We start from the raw sequence: 18628 nt of genomic DNA on the forward strand, positions 1-18628 counted from the left end.
CACCCCGAGCTCTGCTGCTGCCCACCTCAAACTGTGGCCACCAGCTCTGGGCATGGGGAGGCCCATGAGGGGCCATGGCCACAGCAGCTGCACTGTGCTTCTCCAGCTCCAGCCCTGTGAGTGAGCACGGGACGACACTGGTGCGAAGGGCAAACCTCCCTGTGTGCAGCAGAGTGGGCAAGGGCAGGCCCCAGCTCATAATGGTACCTAGTGCACATCCAGCATCCCCCTCTCCATCCTCCTGCTGCCCAGCACTTGTGTGTCTCCCCTTCCCCCCTACTGCTTCCATCCCTGAACACACCGCTGCATCCATCCCTTCCATCCATCCCTGCCACCCATCCCTGCATCCTTCCCTGCATCCACCCCTGCATCCATCTCTGCCACCCATCCCTGCCTCCATCCCTGCATCCATCCTTGTCACCCATCCCTGCCTCCATCCCTGCCATCCACCCCTGCATCCATCTCTGCCACCCATCCCTGCCTCCATCCCTGCATCCATCTCTGCCACCCATCCCTGCCTCCATCCCTGCATCCATCCCTGCCACCCAACCCTGCCTCCATCCCTGCATTCATCCCTACATCTATCCCTGTCACACATCCCTGCATCCATCCCAGCACCCATCCCTGCTACCCATCCCTGCATCCATCCCTGTACCCATCCCTGCTACCCATCCCTGCATCCATCCCTGTACCCATCCCTGCCTCCATCCCTGCATCCATCCCTGTACCCATTCCTGCCACCATCCCTGCCTCCATCCCTGCATCCATCCCTGCACCCACCCCTGCCTCCATCCCTCGCTCACCCTGTGCATACACAACCAGAATCAAGCAAGGGATGTTCCTAGGGCTGAAAGTCTGCAGCTGCAATTCACAAGTTCATTAAGAGTGGCCCTGCAAAGATGAGGTTTTTAATTGGAGCCCTAATTAGCAACGAATTCTCATTATTCCCCATGAATCCCCGGGCAGCTCTGGCAGAGTTTCTTTGTTCTCTTGCAGACAGGGAAGTGGAGAAGCCTCTGGGAGGGAAAGCAGCAGCTGATGATATACTGGGGGTGCTTTCCCCTCGAGCCATTCCTTCACTTTCATACATTTTGCAGCCATTTTGCCTGTGATTTATGGTTTGAAGAAACAGCTATTTCCATACAGAAACATGAACTTCATCACGGCTGGTTGCTACTCCCTCTCCCTTCCACAGTGATGTGGCCCATGGGTCAGACTCGCCCTGCAATGAGCCTGGGTTCTGTGTTCTGTACTCGGGCAGCACAACAGCCCCACAGCAGCAGCGCCGTGCTCTGCACAGGGACATGCGGATGGGATGGAGGGCTCTGACCAAACCTGCACTGGCACCAGGGAGGTGAGGCCCAGAGCAGCATCTGCACCGGGAGCCTCCCCTGGCACCTGGGGCTGGCTACTGTGAGCGCAGGGACCGGCTGCAGGCAAGGCACAGGCACGGGCATGTGCACAGGTACAGAACAGCAAAGGCGGGTTCCCCATGGCCTGGGGTGCAGGGTACCAAGAAACATCCAAGTGCTGGCTTGAATCACTCAGAGCCTTGTCAGAGGAGCAGTTCTGCTCTGGAGCCAGGCTGAGAGAGCTGGGCTGGGGCAGCCTGGAGAAGAGAAGGGGAGACCTCAGAGCAGCTCCAGTGCCTAAAGGGGCTGCAGGAAAGCTGGAGAGGGGCTTGGGACAAGGGCCTGTAGGGACAGGCCAAGGGGAATGGCTTGAACCTGCCCGAGGGGAGACTGAGCTGAGCTCTTAGGCAGAAGCTCTTCCCTGTGAGGGTGCTGAGGCGCTGGCACAGGGTGCCCAGAGAAGCTGTGGCTGCCCCATCCCTGGCAGTGCTCAAGGCCAGGTTGGACACAGGGGCTTGGAGCAAGCTGCTCCAGTGGAAGGGGTCCCTGCCTGTGGCAGGGGTTGGAGCTGGAGGAGCTTTAAGGTCCCTCCCACCCAAACCAGTCTGGGACTCAAATGAGCATTGAATGCAGCAGTATGTGAGGCAGCTGCACAGAATCTTTGCACCATTTTGAAATTCAGGTCTTGGTATCACCTGGGTAAAACAAGCTCTTCTCTTAATGAAAAATGATAGTCTACATCAAGCAGCCATCGTGCATTGGTAGTTGGAGACACTTCCAAACTATTTGTCTCAGACAGGGAAATACATGAGCTGAGAGGTGGTTTACCATAGAGGCAGCAGTGCCCATGTCCTCGGGCAGAGGAGCAGTGCTCATGACTGGCCACTGTTCCACATCTTCTGCCAACTCCATCACCAGCCCCTCCATGTCTGTTCCTATGGCCGTGTCAGCCTCTCTGGCTGTACAGCCCAGCTCTTGGAGGCAGGGCTGGACCTTGCTCCTAAGCAATCCCCATGGATTTACTGGGCTGTGCTTATCCGACCCTCACCCTGCTCATTCTGCAAGAGGTGTACAAGGAAAAAGAGCACTTCAAGCATGTATAAGTGACATTTTTTTCTTGGTTGTGGCCTGTTTTCACGGCTTAAGTGCCTTGGAAGTGCTACAGTAGAGACAAGGATTAGCCCCAGGAACCTTAATCACTTGGGTTTGTTGCAGATAATAAGCCAATAATGAAGAGATCCATTTTCCCAGGGAAAGATGCCCAGTGGCATCTCTTCCTCCCTGTGACCCACACCCATCCAGAGGTGCCCACACTCCAGGGGCAGCAGCACAGGGATATCACTGTCTGGCTGTCACCCATCAGGGGACCACAGGAGGGAAGCACAGCAGGGAACAGGTAACCCATATGCATCCCAGTACCAACGGGACTCCAGTGCTCAGATCGCCTCAGCTCCTGTGGAATTCTGTGGTGCTTTATTCTTCAGAGGGTGGATCCTCACCACATTGTTCCCACAGCCCTCCACAAATTATTTGGATAATAAAGGACCTCCTGTGACATTAAGTACATTTTAATTACAGCATTGTCTGTAATGCATGTATCTAATTGCAAATAATGATTTTCTCGTATTTTGCCTGCCCGTTCCACGCAGCAGATATTATCTTCTGACTCAGTGGTACAGGTTAATTAAAGTTTCTCTCTTAATACCGTTTCAAAGTGAACCACATAATTTCATCTGAGCACCAGCTGTGTTGGCAAAACTGAGTTTTGTTATTTTCTGCCATGGAGGAAATCTGAGTTCTGAGGCTGCAATCACTGCACTGCTTTCAGCAGTCATTGACTTGCAAAGGAAGAGGAGAAGGAAAAGTCTGGGTAACATCAGTAGCAAGCAGTTGCTTTGTGTGTTTCTGGATTGTTTTAAGGGGTTTTGTTCTCCTCCCTACAAGACAATTTGAGATCTTACTTTCAGAAGCACCCTTTAACATATTAGGTGGCCATTAGATGAGGTCTGGTTTGTTGGCATAAATTGCACTCAGGGTTAAGACAATCTGCATGGTCATTCTTGATGTTAACAAAGCTCAGCCTAAGGTTGATCCCGGTCAACTGCTTCCTTCCTCTTTTATTGTTCCTTAGGGTGATAAAGAGCAAACACAAGACGAGAGAAAACTGAGAACACAAACATGCTGTCGAATCAAAACAAGAGAGCTGAGGTTCAATGCACGGCAATAGAAAAACCAGACCAAGAACGCCGAGCAGAGGACAAGAGGAGAAAGCCTCATTTCGTACGGGAGCACACTTCAACTGTAACTTGCACTGACAAGTGACCTTTAGCTCTTGCCCTCTGAGCAGTATTTCCTCAGAGCAGCAGTATTCTGACTGTCAGCATCTCACTGCTCCTTAAGACCGTACCTGACCCACGCTGCCTGCGGGCTCAGGGGTGGCTCGGGGCAGGACGGCAGTGACAGGGTTAACCCGTGTCCCCAAACCCAGCACACAGCCAGGGGAGGAGCTGGGGCTCCCGGGACCTGCCCATGCGATGCCACAGGCCGAAGGGAGCGCTGCCAGGAGGAAACGGCTGGAGCTCCTCCGAGAGCAGGAGCGACCTTTCCTCTTGGAGAGGGGCGCAGCAAACAACCCTTATCCAGGATATAGTGAGTGGAGACAGCAGCGCTTTATCCCAGTGCCACGGCACACGGAGCAGGGAAGCGGAGGAGGGGTTTCCTGCTGTTACAGCATAAGCCATCGCTGTCTCTTAGTGCGGTCCTGAGTCGAGCTGTAACAGCTCCTCATGGACAGATCTCGGGCAGGGCGGGAGGTGATGGGCTTTCACAGCCTGCCATAAACCTCTTCACGTGGTTCAACCTTTCGCAAGGTCTCTCCTTGCTGGGTTGATATTTTTACTCCATGAAATTTCCTCATTCTCTGTGCCGTTTCCTTTGGGAGGCACCAAGGGACACACAATCCATGTTCGTTCTATTTTAGGTTTTTTTTCCATCCCTAGGCATGAATTCTCCTTCGCTCTAGAGACAGTCTGAAATCCTGGCAGAAGGAATCCTGACAGCTTTTCTTGACAGTGGGGTTCTCCTATCTATCATTTTTATTGTAAAAATGACATTTCAGTGCCTCACATGCTGCAGTGGTTACGATTTTCCATCAGATTTCTCCGAAACAGCCCAGCACCCAGAAGCCTCATCCCCTTTCACTGCCAGATTCCCAGGCTTAGGAGACTCTCAAAAGCCAGTTCCCAAGTGCTGCTCCGCTTAGGGACACTCCTGCTCCAGCTTTACACGTGCTTTACTTCAGCATGGCTTACTCCAGCGCTGTTGTCTGCTATGTGCCATCCTGCAGCCTGCTGGAAGCTGTGCTCGCCACAGGGCCAGGGCCACATCCTGATCCTGATGCTGCTGCCCCTCTGCAGGGCCACTGCCCTCCACCAGCTGTGAGGTCTCCAAGCCTCGTGGCTTGCTTGTGGCGTGCAAAGCCTCAAGCCTGATGCTGTACCTATGGCTGGATGGGGAAACCAACCATACACTCAGACACCTCTATCTGGCAGTTGATTCCTCCCTGCTTTTGTACCTTCTGCAGATGACCACATGCAGCTGGCAATATGCTGATCCCACAGCTGAAGATCTCCATGTCACAGCCCGTCCCAAAGGAGCTGGACAAAGGGCTGCTGCTGGTCTCCAGTCCCTGCACTAGCCTAGACCTGAGCATTGCAGCACAACCACTGTCAGCTTAACCCAGACCTAAACGCTGAGGAGGAGGAGGAGGGTGATGCACTTTGGGGTACCAGAGTCCCGTCTGCTTTTCCTACAGTGAATATTCAACTCCTGGGAAGCAGGTATCAAGTAACTCGGGCTAAGTACTGAAGTGCTCGCTGGGAGGCAGGGCTGCAGCGTGCTCACCCGAGCAGTCAGCACACTGCTCCAGGGGACAGGCATCCTGCACCTTGAACTGCCCTTCTCCACCACCCCATCAGCTGGGCACTCCCCTGCCTCCTGTGCACCTCCAGCCCCTCCAACACGTGGCATCCATGTCAGTCCCATGGTGTCAGTCACTGATTGACTCACCCGTGACAAGCAAAGGGACAACATGAAACCCTTGGAGTGAGAGTCCGCAAGGGAGATCCTCAGCCAGTGTAAATGGACAAGGCGCCTTTGCTTCCATAAACCCAGTGGAAATCTGAACCTTTGCCAAAGCTGATCCATGGAAAGCAGTCTGTGGGATGCACACTGGGGAAAGTCAGGTGTATATCAGAAATTAAGCACCAACCATATGGCTTTGAGCATCAGGTGGTGCATAGTGGGTGCAGGGATCCAGGCCTGAGAACCCTGCAGGGACACTGACAGGGAAATGAACCCATCAAACCCAGAGCCAGCCGGAGGAGTCCTTTACGTGATTAGTCCTAACAGGAGCAAGAGAGCAGAGTCCCACTTCCACTGCCTGGCACAGAACCAATGCTCTGCCAGCCAACCCCAGCCAGTGTGCCTTAACCATGGAATCTCAGACTGGGTTGGGTTTGAAAGGACCTTAAAGCTCCTCCAGCTCCAACCCCTGCCACGGGCAGGGACCCCTTCCACTGGAGCAGCTTGCTCCAAGCCCCTGTGTCCAACCTGGCCTTGAGCACTGCCAGGGATGGGGCAGCCACAGCTTCTCTGGGCACCCTGTGCCAGCGCCTCAGCACCCTCACAGGGAAGAGCTTCTGCCTAAGAGCTCAGCTCAGTCTCCCCTCGGGCAGGTTCAAGCCATTCCCCTTGGCCTGTCCCTACAGGCCCTTGTCCCAAGCCCCTCTCCAGCTTTCCTGCAACCCCTTTAGGCACTGGAGCTGCTCTCAGGTCTCCCCTTCAGGAGCCTTCTCTTCTCCAGGCTGCCCCAGCCCAGCTCTCTCAGCCTGGCTCCAGAGCAGAGCTGCTCCAGCCCTCGCAGCATCTCCATGGCCTCCTCTGGCCTCGCTCCAACAGCTCCAGGTCCCTCTGGTGCTGCTGTCTCGAGGTGGATGCAGGGGGGTCTGCAGAGCGCAGCAGAGGGGTGCATGTGTCAGGCCACGGATAAGCAATAGGACACTCAAAACCCTTTCTAAATAGAACCTGCACCCTTGGCTGGCAGGACAAACAGTCAGTTCCGCATCCCACGCTATGGAAATCATTATTATCTCACCTGCACGTTCCTGAGGAGGCAGGGCCCTGTGTTTACTCTTCCCCAGCCCTTTTTGCAGGCTCAGGTGCTGCCCTGACACAGGGAAACCGACACGTTCCGTAACTTAATCTCTGCCGCTACAGTTTCAGGCTCCCCAGAAGTGACCCTGCCTGTTCCCCAGGCCTGGGAACGCAGCGCTGGGTTATCAGCAGTGAGAGGCAGCTCCTCTGCACGGGGCTGTAAGGGGACAGGACAGAGTCCACCCTGCTGCGAGTAAGAGCACAATGCGTTAAGAGCACAGAAACACCGGGCAGCTCCTGCTTCTCCTGCACCATCACACCACAAAGATTAAAGCAGATGAGGCTTGTCCTGGCTTTGGATTGCTGTGACTGTTGTTCTGTGCAATACATTTTATTATCCCAGAACCCAGCCTGGTTTGGGTTGAAGGGACCTTAAAGCTCCTCCAGCTCCAACCCCTGCCACAGGCAGGGACCCCTTCCACTGGAGCAGCTTGCTCCAAGCCCCTGTGTCCAACCTGGCCTTGAGCACTGCCAGGGATGGGGCAGCCACAGCTTCTCTGGGCACCCTGTGCCAGCGCCTCAGCACCCTCACAGGGAAGAGCTTCTGCCTAAGAGCTCAGCTCAGTCTCCCCTCGGGCAGGTTCAAGCCATTCCCCTTGCCCTGTCCCTGCAGGTCCTTGGTCCCTAAAGGGCTCCTATGAGGCTCTGCCCTGGTCTCTCCCAAGGTCTCCCTCCACTGCAGCAAACAGACAGGAGAGGGGCAGGGTCCCTGCACAGGCACATGGCTCTGTTTCATGCTTGTGGCCTTGCTGAGCCTTTCCTCTGTCCCCTGGGAGGTGATGAGGCCTTGGGCATGCCTGACATCAGGAGCAGGCTCAGGCAAGGGGATTCATGGGGTGTGGGAAACGACCCTGCTCGGAGGGGGCAGTACCGGGCCTGCAGCTCGTGTGTGTCTGGGAATGTCAGGAAGCCTTTTCCTTGGCAAGGCAAAGATCCCTGGGGCCAGCTCTGCTCAGCATACTCCCCAGCTGCGCCCCAGCCACTCGCTCCAGCACAGAATGCCCTGGAGCTGTGTCCCGACGCTGCTTTGTGGTCTCCCATTAGCTGGCAGTGACCCATGACAGTGAACATGGCAGGGGCTGGTACTGGATGAGCTTTAAGGTCTCTTCAACCACAAGCAGTCTGGAATTGTGTGATAGCCCAGACGCAAGGACGGAAAACATGACCAAAGACTAACACTGTGCACTTTGCTTCTGCTCCCCTGCCCCTGCATCCCTCACAGCGTCAGAGGTGGCAACTGAGCACCAGTGTCAGGGACCGCCTGTGGGGCCATCACTGCTGGCCTGACCCTGTTATTCCCTGGCAGTACCACGCTGCTTCCAAGAGGGGAGGAACACGGCCAGAGCCATGCCATGGAGGGCAGTGTGCCTGCCTGCAGCGAAAGTGCACATTAATAATTTAGGCTGTTCTATTTCTGACGGGAGAAGTGCTGCCCTTGCCCCTGCTGCTGATGTGCTGCTGCTGATGTGCTGCTGATGTGCTGCTGTGCTGATGCTGATGTGCTGCTGATGTGCTGCTGATGTGCTGCTGTTGATGTGCTGCTGCTGCTGCTGCTGATGTGCTGCTGCTGATGTGCTGCTGCTGATGTGCTGCTGCTGCTGCTGCTGATGTGCTGCTGCTGATGTGCTGCTGCTGCTGTGCTGCTGCTGATGTGCTGCTGTGCTGCTGCTGCTGTGCTGCTGTTGATGTGCTTGCTGACGATGTGCTGCTGCTGTGCTGCTGCTGATGTGCTGCTGCTGCTGCTGCTGATGTGCTGCTGCTGATGTGCTGCTGCTGCTGTGCTGCTGTGCTGCTGCTGTGCTGCTGCTGCTGCTGTGCTGTGCTGATGTGCTGTGCCGATGTGCTGCTGATGTGCTGCTGTGCTGCTGCTGCTGTGCTTGCTGACGATGTGCTGCTGATGTGCACTGAGGGCTGAAACCGCAGCTTGGGCAGTAGCTGCCTGCAGCAGGGGCAGCAAGGGGCTGTGGCTGAGCCAGGCCTCCCCCTCAGGGCAGGCTCCTGGGACTGGACTTTCAAGGTCCCCATTCCTGCTCCATCCATGGGGCCTTGGCTGTGCTCTGACGTCCCAGAAACCTCTCCATGCTGGTGTGGTGCTGGTGCTCCTGCCCCGGGGCTGGCCCAGTGCCTCGTCCAAACTACACAGCTCAAAAGGCAGGTTCCCTTTCCCCAGATGAACACCCCATCTGCTCCCACTGCTGCTGTGCGGATGCCTGCATGTGCAGCTCACACCAGACGTCACACTGTGCTGCGACCCTTACAAATCCAGCTCCGTGATAAGTGATGACTGCTTTGTCCCCTTAAGTGACTGCTTTATATAGATGTGACTTCAGATCCTGAACGCTGAATGACCAAATCTCCTGCAGGAAATTATTCTACCTTAAGCATCAGCTTTCGGAAATGCATCATCTGACCTCTGGGAACTGCAGTCAGAGAACACAGGGCAGAGGTTCTGCCCACAGCTCCCTTCCACAGGGGATTCCACTGGGATCACTGCTGCCTGTTTACTGGGATCTCTGCATCCTGCTACATCATCTCAGAAATGAATCATTTCAAAAGCTGTATTTTATGATGTTTTAACTAATAGCTTAAAGATCAGTTGCACACAGTTCTGAGTTCAAGGTATGGCTCCATTTGGCTGTATTTGCTTAGATAAAACTCAGAGGAGGAACTGTTAAACAGGTTTGAACCTTGCTGATATACTGACTGCTTATGCTTAGTAAGAGACAAAGGAATTTTACCCTGGGAAGACAAGCCAGAGTATGGTGATGCATTTACACACAGAGCAAAGTATTATCACAGTATCACAGTATGTTAGAGATTGGAAGGGACCTCAAAAGATCATCTAGTCCAATCCCCCTGCCGGAGCAGGAACACCTAGATAAGGTTACACAGGAACGTGTCCAGGCGGGTTTTGAATGCTCCAAAAGGATCCACAACCTCCCTGGGCAGCCTGCCAGTGTTCTCACCCACTGAGAAGAGTTTAATGGAACCTCTTGTGTCCATTTGTACCCATTCCCCTTGCCTATCATTGTTTGCCACTGAGAAGAGCCTGGCTCCATCCTCGACACTCCCCCTTTATATATTTATATACACTAATAAGGTCACCCCTCAGTCTCCTCTTCTCCAAACTATAGAGACCCAGCTCCCTCAGTCTTTCCTCATAAGGGAGATGCTCCACTCCCTTCATCATCTTAGTTGCCCTGCACTGGACTCTCTCTCTTCTACAGAAGATGCAGTTAGAACATGCACAGTTTATCATTCAGTTTTGCACCTGATGACTCAGCTAATGCAACTATAATGGGAAAATGGGCAGAACTCTTCAGGATAGCTTCCATTTTTAAAAGCTTTTATCAGATGTGTGTTTCCACGTAATACATGCCCTGAAAACTGGTGGAGGAAACCTCTGAGAGGCACAGGCTCCCACCACATCCCATTCTGAAGCATCTTAATCTCTGGGAGCTTTGGAGTTTGCCTCATGGCAGCCAAGTGGCCAAACCCCCTTCTCACAGGGGTGCAGTGGATGATGGCAATGGCCAGCCCTTCATCAGCCTGCCTTTTCCTATTTCAGAGGAGCCAGCACTGATACCAAGGTCAGATTTAGTCCTCACGTAAGTGTTAAAGTGCGTTAACACTTTCACTGTAGCAGCAGCAGGGTTCAATTTGCCCTGCTCTGCATTAAGCTCTCAATGCTGTGGGAGACAAGAAGGTGCCTTCAGACCTGCCCTGGCTGCCTGCAGTTGGCTGTCCTGGCACGTTCACTCAGCAGGGCCAACCCTCCAAGCCCCAGACATGAATGTCTGCCCCACAGTGGATTAACTCCCTACCATCTACACGTGGCACTGGGCACATCTTCCTCCCTGCAGCTCACTGATGAGCAAGAACCAAGCTCAAATGACCTGAATTCTGTGATTTTAATCACAGAATTAACCAGAAAACCCCAACCCACTCTAATTATGCCTATGCTAAATGACTCACCGAGCTCTTTACATGACCACATTGTGCAGGACCTAACAGGGAGCGAAGCGAAAGCACTGCTCTCCCAGGGCACCGTCACTCCAGCCATGGAATCGAGATTCCAGGGAGCTTTCATGGGAAGAATTCCTGGCAAACTTGACAGCACAGAGTGCCTGAAGCCATGCAGTTAGGTGTGAGGCACCAAATGCTCCCGTTGTCACACAAGTTATTAGACATGAGAGCAGCCATACAGCCACAATCACCTCATCCGCAATAACAAGGCCTTTTTTAACCCAGCAGGAAAAGACAATGACCTGGAACGATGAGAAACTGCCAGAAGGGACAGGCTGAAAGTTGCTGTTTTTCTAAGCCAATTGAAATAAAAGGAAAAGGGGAAAAAAGAAAAAAGCGAAGAGCAAGCCAAGATTTTAGCCATGCGCTCCCTGAGCCAACTGCGCGCATTGATTGTGGCAGTGAAAGGGAAAAGCTGGAATGACCCAAGCGGCTCCTCTCAGGGAGCTGCAGGTACCCAACTGGCAACCCGTGACCACAGAGTTGAGACACTTGTGGGAGATTTATCACTCTTCTAGGAGGAGGCATTGTGTAAGTGAGTGATGGGAAGAATACGCAATATGAGTTACTGTAAGCCGTAAATGGGCTCCGAAACAATAGACTATTGACAGCAAATTGTGTGTCCCATTCCAAGGTCATGTGTTGAAACATTCTGTAGAAGAAAAATGATGAGGTTATTTGGTTTAATGCTGTGTGCCAGCACTATCTGTCCTCCTGTGACTGCGGGAAGTGACCCCCAAAGAGCCGCAGGAACAGCCCAAGCTTTGGTACTCCTTGTGGCGTTCTGCTTTCCTGCAATGCTCCATGGCTGAGAAATCATTTCTATAGCTATATGACATGTAAATTCATTGTTCACAGAACCCCAGCCTGGTTTGGGTTGAAGGGAGCTTAAAGCTCCCCCAGCTCCAACCCCTGCCACAGGCAGGGACCCCTTCCACTGGAGCAGCTTGCTTCAAGCCCCTGTGTCCAACCTGGCCTTTTAACTAATCCTGTTAAAAACTAAGGACTATCCGTGCAGTTTATTTCACTGAACCCCTTCATTTTCTTTCTTAGGACCTCATCCTGCCCTGGGACTTAGCAACCCTGGCTTTCCTACCCAGGATTTTTACTGAGAGGACCAGTGCATCCCAGGCAAATCCTGCTCTTCCTGTGCATCTCTTGACCCCGCAGTGTTTTACCCTCCCTGGGTGCCCCGGGAGCAGCAGCAGCACTTGTGAGACATGGGCAGAGCGAATCCACAGGCTCTTGGCACACATGGAACCGTGTGTAGCTCAGTGCCCCTGCGAAAACAGGGGTTCATTAACTGGCACAGGTACTGTCCCAGGGCTGTGGAAACAACAGGATCAGCAACAACGGATTGAACATTACAGGGGCATTCTCCACAGCAAGCTCACTGCGGCATTACAACAGAGCAAACATTAATCCAACTGCAGGATTCCTGGCAAGCGGCACACAGGCAACTCCAACTGAACCACGCAGACCTTGCCAAGCAGGGATGGAGCCCTGTGCCCGTACCACTGTACTGCGGTACAGGATGCTACAGTCACAGAATCCACCAGGTTGGAAAAGCCCTTTAAGCTCACCCAGTCCAACCCTTACCCCAGCACTGCCAAGGCCACCCCTAACCCATGGCACTGAGGCCTCGTCTCCAGGGGGTGTGAACACTTGCAGGGCCGGTGCCTGCAGCCCTGCCCTGGGCAGCCTGTTCCAATGCCTGAGCACCCTCTGGGGCAGGAATTGTTCCTCAGCTCCATCTAAACCTGCCCTGGTGCAGCTTGAGGCCGGTTCCTCTTGTCCCATCCCTTGTTCCTTGGGAGCAGAGCCCAGCCCCTCCTGGTTCCATCCTCCTGTCAGGCACTTGGAGGCAGCCATCAGGTCCCCCCTGAGCCTTCTCTTCTCCATCTGAACCCCCCAGCTCCCTCAGCCCTTCCCCATCCCATTTGTGCTCCAGGCCCTTCACACCCAGCTCCTCTCCCATGAGCATTTTCCAGCTGCTGTTCCCCAAGCCTGGAGCACTCCTGGGGTTCCTGTGGCCCAAGTGCAGGCCCCAGCACTGAGCCTCATTGAACCCCATCCCATCACCCTCATCCCCTCCATACAGCCTGTGCAGACCCCTCTGCAGAGCCTCCTGCCCCCAGCACATCAGCACTGCCACCCGCCCTGGTGCTGCCTGGGCACCCGCTGAGGCTCTCACTGATCAGGCCATTGGATAATACTGGGGCGCTGGGGCCACCGCAGGCACCGTCAACACCGGAGGCGTCAACCCCGACAACTGACACTGCAAACACTGCCGTCATGGGGCGTCATCTGCCTTCGGGACACATGCACAGTGCCATCACGGGCAACAAACTGCGGCTGGAGCAGGACTGCGCTGGCTGTCCCCCAGCGCAGCAGCCCTTCCCATAGCCGTTATCCAACCCGGACGGTGAATAAAGCCGCCGTTCAACGTTAAACCCCGGCCGTGACGTCACGTTAAACGCCGCCGCACCGGCCCGGCCGTGACGTCACATCAAACGCCCGCCGCGGGGCACGCCGGAGGCTGTAGTCCTCCCGGCCGCGGGGGGGCGCGGCTGCGCAGTGCGGCGGGCGGGCGGGGGGGGCGGTGCGGACACGCCCACCCGTGCGGCGGGCAGCGGGCAGCGCGCTCGGCGGCCCGCGGGGACGGTGACGGGCTCGGGTTTGGGCTCTGCCGGCGCTGCCCGCCCGCAGCCGCGCTGCCCCGCGCAGGGATGTTCTCCAGGAAGGGCCACGCCGATGTCAGGAAATCCACGCAGAAGGCGCTGGACCCGAAGCGGGACGTGCTCACCCGCCTCAAGCACCTCCGGGCGCTGCTGGGTGAGTGCGGCCGCCGCGGCGCAGAGAGGGGAGCGGGCGGGGCAGGACCGGGCCGGGAGACCCCCGCCCCTGCGCCCCGCCGGGCAGCGAAACCCTTTGGGGCCGGGCAGGGCCGGGCCGGGCGAGAGGAGCCTCACCTTAGCGAAAGCCTCACCTCGAGGCGGAGGTGCCGGCCGCGCCCGCCGTTCCCCCCCCGCTTCCCATTCACCCTCGGTGCCTCGATCCGATCACCAGCGCTGCTGGGCGGCTGCTGTCCTCAGGCAGGAGTAAAGACTTGACGGGCAGCCCCCGCTGCAGGTGCCCGTGCCTGCCCTGAGTTACCGCAGCTTTCCCCAAGCTCCCTTGGCAGTGCTGGGGAGCGCCGGGCGTTCTCAGCGCCGTGGGAAGGCAGCAGCCCGTGTCCTTCCCCAGTTACTGGAGCCCATGCACAAGGTTATGGCTGTGTTCTGCTGCTCCGGGCTTCGGAAACTTGGGTCGCTTGTGTCGAAATACTTGTGCTGCAGCATTGTTGTTTGGGGACAAAGCCGTGCCTACATGGGTGATTTCCTGCGGGGCTCTTCGGAAGAGCCGGTCTAGGAGCTCTGCTCCTGTCAACAGCACGTTGACAGCTTGTCCTTCTTGCTGCCTCCCTGAGAGCTGCTTTTCTGGGGGCAGGCTGAGAGAGCTGGGCTGGGGCAGCCTGGAGAAGAGAAGGCTCCTGAAGGGGAGACCTGAGAGCAGCTCCAGTGCCTAAAGGGGCTGCAGGAAAGCTGGAGAGGGGCTTGGGACAAGGGCCTGTAGGGACAGGGCAAGGGGAATGGCTTGAACCTGCCCGAGGGGAGACTGAGCTGAGCTCTTAGGCAGAAGCTCTTCCCTGTGAGGGTGCTGAGGCGCTGGCACAGGGTGCCCAGAGAAGCTGTGGCTGCCCCATCCCTGGCAGTGCTCAAGGCCAGGTTGGACACAGGGGCTTGGAGCAAGCTGCTCCAGTGGAAGGGGTCCCTGCCCGTGGCAGGGGTTGGAGCTGGAGGAGCTTTGAGGTCCCTTCAACCCAAACCAGGCTGGGTTCTGGGATTGCAGCTGTGAGAAATGGGTTGCTAAGATTTGGGTGGCCTCGTGTTCTCTGTTCCTCAGCAAATGGCAGCAGGAGAATGCTCTTAAGAGCTTTCATGCGCTGTCCCTGTTCAGGAGCATTGGCAGCAGTGTTTGTTTATCAGTTTAGACTGTTCTCCTCGGTAAGAAGGAGGAGAAGATGATCAGCTCTGTACCGGTGTACTGCAGCCATTGGCTAGTTTGCCCTTTCAGTCAGGTTTGCAGGTGTGTTACAGCCTCAAAGGTGTTGTGTTATGAGTTGTGAAAACAAGTGTCTGGAGGGGAGGGCCTTGGGTTAGTGGCTTGTCAGGAGAGAGCAGGAGGCTGCAGGGCTGCACGGATGAACCTCCCTGTGGCAGTGTGGGCCCGTTCGTAGTGCTGGAGATGGAGCTACAGGTTAAAATGCCATCTGTGAGGAGGGAACATACACAAACAGGTTTGAGCGTTCTGTAACAAATCGAGGAGCTTTCGTGGTGAGGACCCTGAGTGTGGTCCTGAGGAGAGCAGTGCTGATCTCCCTTGGGATGGACCCTTGGAGAAAGCTGGGCTCAGAGTGTGGAAATGAATGAGTGAAGTGAAAGCAAAGGCTGTGGTAGTTTAGCTTGCTGCGGGCATCTTGCTGATTGTCTGGGGGTGTGTTTCGCACATGTGTGAGTAACCATCACCCTGCTTTAAAGGTGGTGTTCCCCTGTGATCTGCTGCATCTAGGTAGCTGATCTGAACTGGAGACTTCTGTGCATAACCGATCAGTGGACAAGTGCTGGACAGATCTATAACTGGTCTTGAGTCATGCTCTGAAAGTGGCCAGGTCTTGCTCATCTTGTGACCAGCAGTGCCCACAGGTTTGATGTGCCCAGACCATAGATAGTCAATATTCCCAATGTGGACTCACAAGTGGAGCAGTTCTGACCGCTGTGGTGGTGGGACACAAGAGGCTCACATGTCGGAGTCCCTCAGCACCTGCAGTCTGCATGCTGTTTGTGAACAGCATTGAACCTTGGCTTTGGAATTAGTGCTGAGTGAAGGGTCTGTGGCTGCTCTGGGTATAAATCCCTCCTGTTCTGTATGTACAGAATCCCCATAGTTGGCAATCTGGTGTCAGTTTCCTGTTGATTTCCCTCTGAGGACCCAATGTGTGTGTGAGAAGTTTGTTCACCTTTCTATGTATTTCATTCTTAATGGTACCCTGTATTTAAGTGCCATGTATTTAAGGGCGGGACTTTGGAAAGGCGGGAGCACATAGCTTACCTGCATTATGATGTGCCTTTTACCTGTGTATGTCTCATTGCTCATGTGCTGTGCAAGCAATAGTAAAAGAATGGCAAGTTTCAGTGTAAAAAAAATGTTGGGAAGCTTCTTGTTTCTGAGGTGAGGTTTAGAACACTGTGAAAGCATCCAGGGAGAGATGCTCTGAGAGGCTGGAATGCGAGCTCACAGACCTTGTGTGCCATCCTGCTCCACCAGCCCCATGGAAGTAAAGGGACTTGAAGAAATGAGAAGTGCAGCAGCTTGGGTTAATGTTCCCTTTTCAGCCTCTCGGAAGGACACAACTAGGTTAAGGTGAAGCACTGGTGTGGCTGTGGCTCTTGGTGATACCCAGCCTAGGGAGCGTGATGTTTTGTGTGCCCGTGCAGGACAGAAGGTTGTCAGGCTCTGGTGACAGAGCTGACGGGTGGAACTAATGGGAAATACACCCATGAGCGTGACGAAATTCACTGATGTCCCCAGGCAGATGGAACAGAACGGGAGAGCCGTGCCTGGTGCTTTCTGTGGAAGTACTGACAACCCAGCTGGTAACAGGGGGAAATATCCCCATCACTGCTCAGGAAGTAGCCACTTCCAGAGGTAGGGACCTGATGTTTTGATTAAGCTTCCTGTTGAACACTGGTTTCAGGTGAAGCTGTTATCAGACCCGGAGGGCTGGGCAGTGAATGAGGGCCTTGCTGGCTGCACTGCTGGGATGTGACAGCTGGCTGTCTCGTAGGGGATGTGGTTTATTGCAGGCACTGTGTCAAAGCAGGCTCTGGTCCTGTTCCTCATGTCTGCCTTTGAGAACATCAGTGTAAACACTTCAGATAACATGGGAGTGGCTTTCTGAAGATAGTATCTTCAGAGATATTGTTGCAAGTGCATGTTTTATGGTGTTATTCAGCAGGGGAATGAAGCAACTCATGGTAAGCATCTCTCCTGTATTTAAAGCAAACTGAGCTTTTGGTATAGGGTCTCAAAAAGAGTTGGATGTTTCTTCCTCTCCCCCTGCGGTGTGGCACTCCTTGTGCTGGCCAGGGCTAGGAATGTGTGTGTCTTCGTGTCCTCCCACCCCAGTCATTTCACTCCCTGTCCCCAAGTGCTTGGCTCAGGCCGTAGTGGCACATGTTCTCAAAATAACTGCCCCGTTCTTGTGTTTCCGTAGGAGGTGCCATCCTCTCTGCCTTTGTTAGCTTTAAATCACAGGAATTAATCTGTAAACAAAATGACAGTTACTCCTCTGAGATCCTGCTGACGCAGGAGGACAGGAATCAGAGGATGGTATAACAGGGGGGGGATGAGGAGGAGGAATGTGTGTTTCCATAAATAAGGGGTTCTGGGAGCACCGGGATCAGCAACACAGTTTGATGGCTTCAGGTCCCTTAGCTACCACCTGTTTGACCAGTACCCAAACTGAAAGAAAATATTCCTGTACGTTTGTGTTGCTGTAACATCCCTCAAGTCTCTGATGCCCTTCAGGATCTGAGCTCCTACTTCCTGTGGGCAGTGTCTACCTGCATGGCCATGCAGAGCACTCACTGGAATCACAGTGGTGTTAGGGAAATGACCAGAAAAGTTCCTTTAGTTTTGTTGCTATAAAGACAAACTGACTTTCAGAACTTGGGTAAAATCGGTAGGAACATTTTTTTTTCCCCAGATATAGTGTCAACAGTGTGGACTTTTTAGGATAGACTTGAACCACACTGGTGTTACAAGTGGTGATGGTGACAAGCTTGGCTCTTTCATAGTGATTTGGCCATAAATGAAGCCCTCTGCTGTTTCCCAGGTTAGTGTCTGTGGGACATTGTTTAGCATAAAAATGTGTCTTTGCTCTTTAAAACTTTGCTTCTGTGACTCTTCATGGGTAAAAATATTCTCTTTCTCTTTTGAAGCATCTCTTGGGGTTTTCTCCTCAGGTACAAGTGCCAAGTTCACTCTAACATCTTTGCATGGCTTAGTGTGTTCCCCAGGAGTTTTTCTTCTGGTTCCAAGAATTGCTCTGTCATGACATAGTGTCTTTTATGAGTAATGGTGTAGCAGGAGCAACAGCTACCCTCTGCTGTAGTTCTCCAGTAGTTTACGTGAGGTCACTCTCTGCTCATGCAGAAAATGGGTAAGTTTTTGTTTCATGAGGCTGCTGAGCCTTTTCTGTGTGGTGTTATTGCTCCTCCCAGTTTCAGAGTGATTTTCCAGAGAACTTTAAGGCTGGAGCTAATGTTGGTGTGGATGTTGTCTCTGTGGACAGACCCTGGTGCTCTAAGTTGCCCACCACCATGCACATTACACTGAGAAACAACAGAGTGGGCTCTTCCCAGAGCCACTGGTGAATCGCTGAGAGCTGCCTGGGATGGGGACGGCGCTGAAGCTGAATTACAGGGGTTGAGTTTTCTTGAACTGAATATTGGTAAGGATGATAACATTGCTTTGAAAGCAGCAGCAGACTGGTGCCGTTGCCAAGCCCAAGAACGCGATACTGAAGGCGGGCAGTGGGGTTTGCAGTTATGGCACCAGCTTAGGGGAGGTTTTCATTTAGAGACACTCAGAGGTCACCACTTCCAGCCTTCCTGCTGAGTTTAGAGCAGCCGTTATCCTGAGGTTTCATGGGAAACTGGAGGTGTTCAGTTATTGTAGAGGTTGTTCTAACTAGAGGGGGTTACTATAGGATGTTGCCATACTGATGCACCTTTTTGAAGGTAAAAGCTGTAATTTCTGGGGCAAGAGTAGTAATAAAAGTTTATAATTAACTGGGGTACGACTGCACCATTGTCTCTTCATCTGCTTTAATTCTGAAGTATTTGAGCTAAAGAAAGCCCTTCAGCACTGAGGGAACTTTGTATGAGTAACATGAAGCCAGGCAACTTTGGAAGTTCATGTAATGAAGGGAG

At 53.9% G+C, this 18628-nt stretch overlaps 1 protein-coding gene and 1 long non-coding RNA gene across 7 annotated transcripts in view; one reads left to right on the forward strand and one right to left on the reverse strand.

Moving 5' to 3' along the window:
• Nucleotides 1-13522, reverse strand: part of LOC133214188 (uncharacterized) — a 56558-nt gene extending 43036 nt beyond the window's left edge. For both annotated transcript variants that reach the window (XR_009726027.1, XR_009726028.1), the window contains exon 1: nucleotides 13399-13522. This is a non-coding gene — a long non-coding RNA (uncharacterized LOC133214188). The remainder of the gene's footprint in view (nucleotides 1-13398) is intronic.
• The window catches only part of RALGAPA2 (Ral GTPase activating protein catalytic subunit alpha 2), a 113460-nt gene continuing 108113 nt past the window's right edge, over nucleotides 13282-18628 (forward strand). For all 5 annotated transcript variants that reach the window (XM_061356921.1, XM_061356922.1, XM_061356920.1 and 2 more), the window contains exon 1: nucleotides 13282-13427. In XM_061356921.1, the coding sequence (XP_061212905.1) occupies nucleotides 13322-13427 (106 nt within the window). In that variant the 5' untranslated portion in view covers nucleotides 13282-13321. The remainder of the gene's footprint in view (nucleotides 13428-18628) is intronic.

This window comes from Neopsephotus bourkii, unplaced genomic scaffold (genome assembly GCF_033783945.1).
Source record: "Neopsephotus bourkii isolate Nb327-2 ecotype Australia unplaced genomic scaffold, CSIRO-AGI_Nbou_v1 NB_873, whole genome shotgun sequence".
Classification (NCBI taxonomy): domain Eukaryota; kingdom Metazoa; phylum Chordata; class Aves; order Psittaciformes; family Psittacidae; genus Neopsephotus; species Neopsephotus bourkii.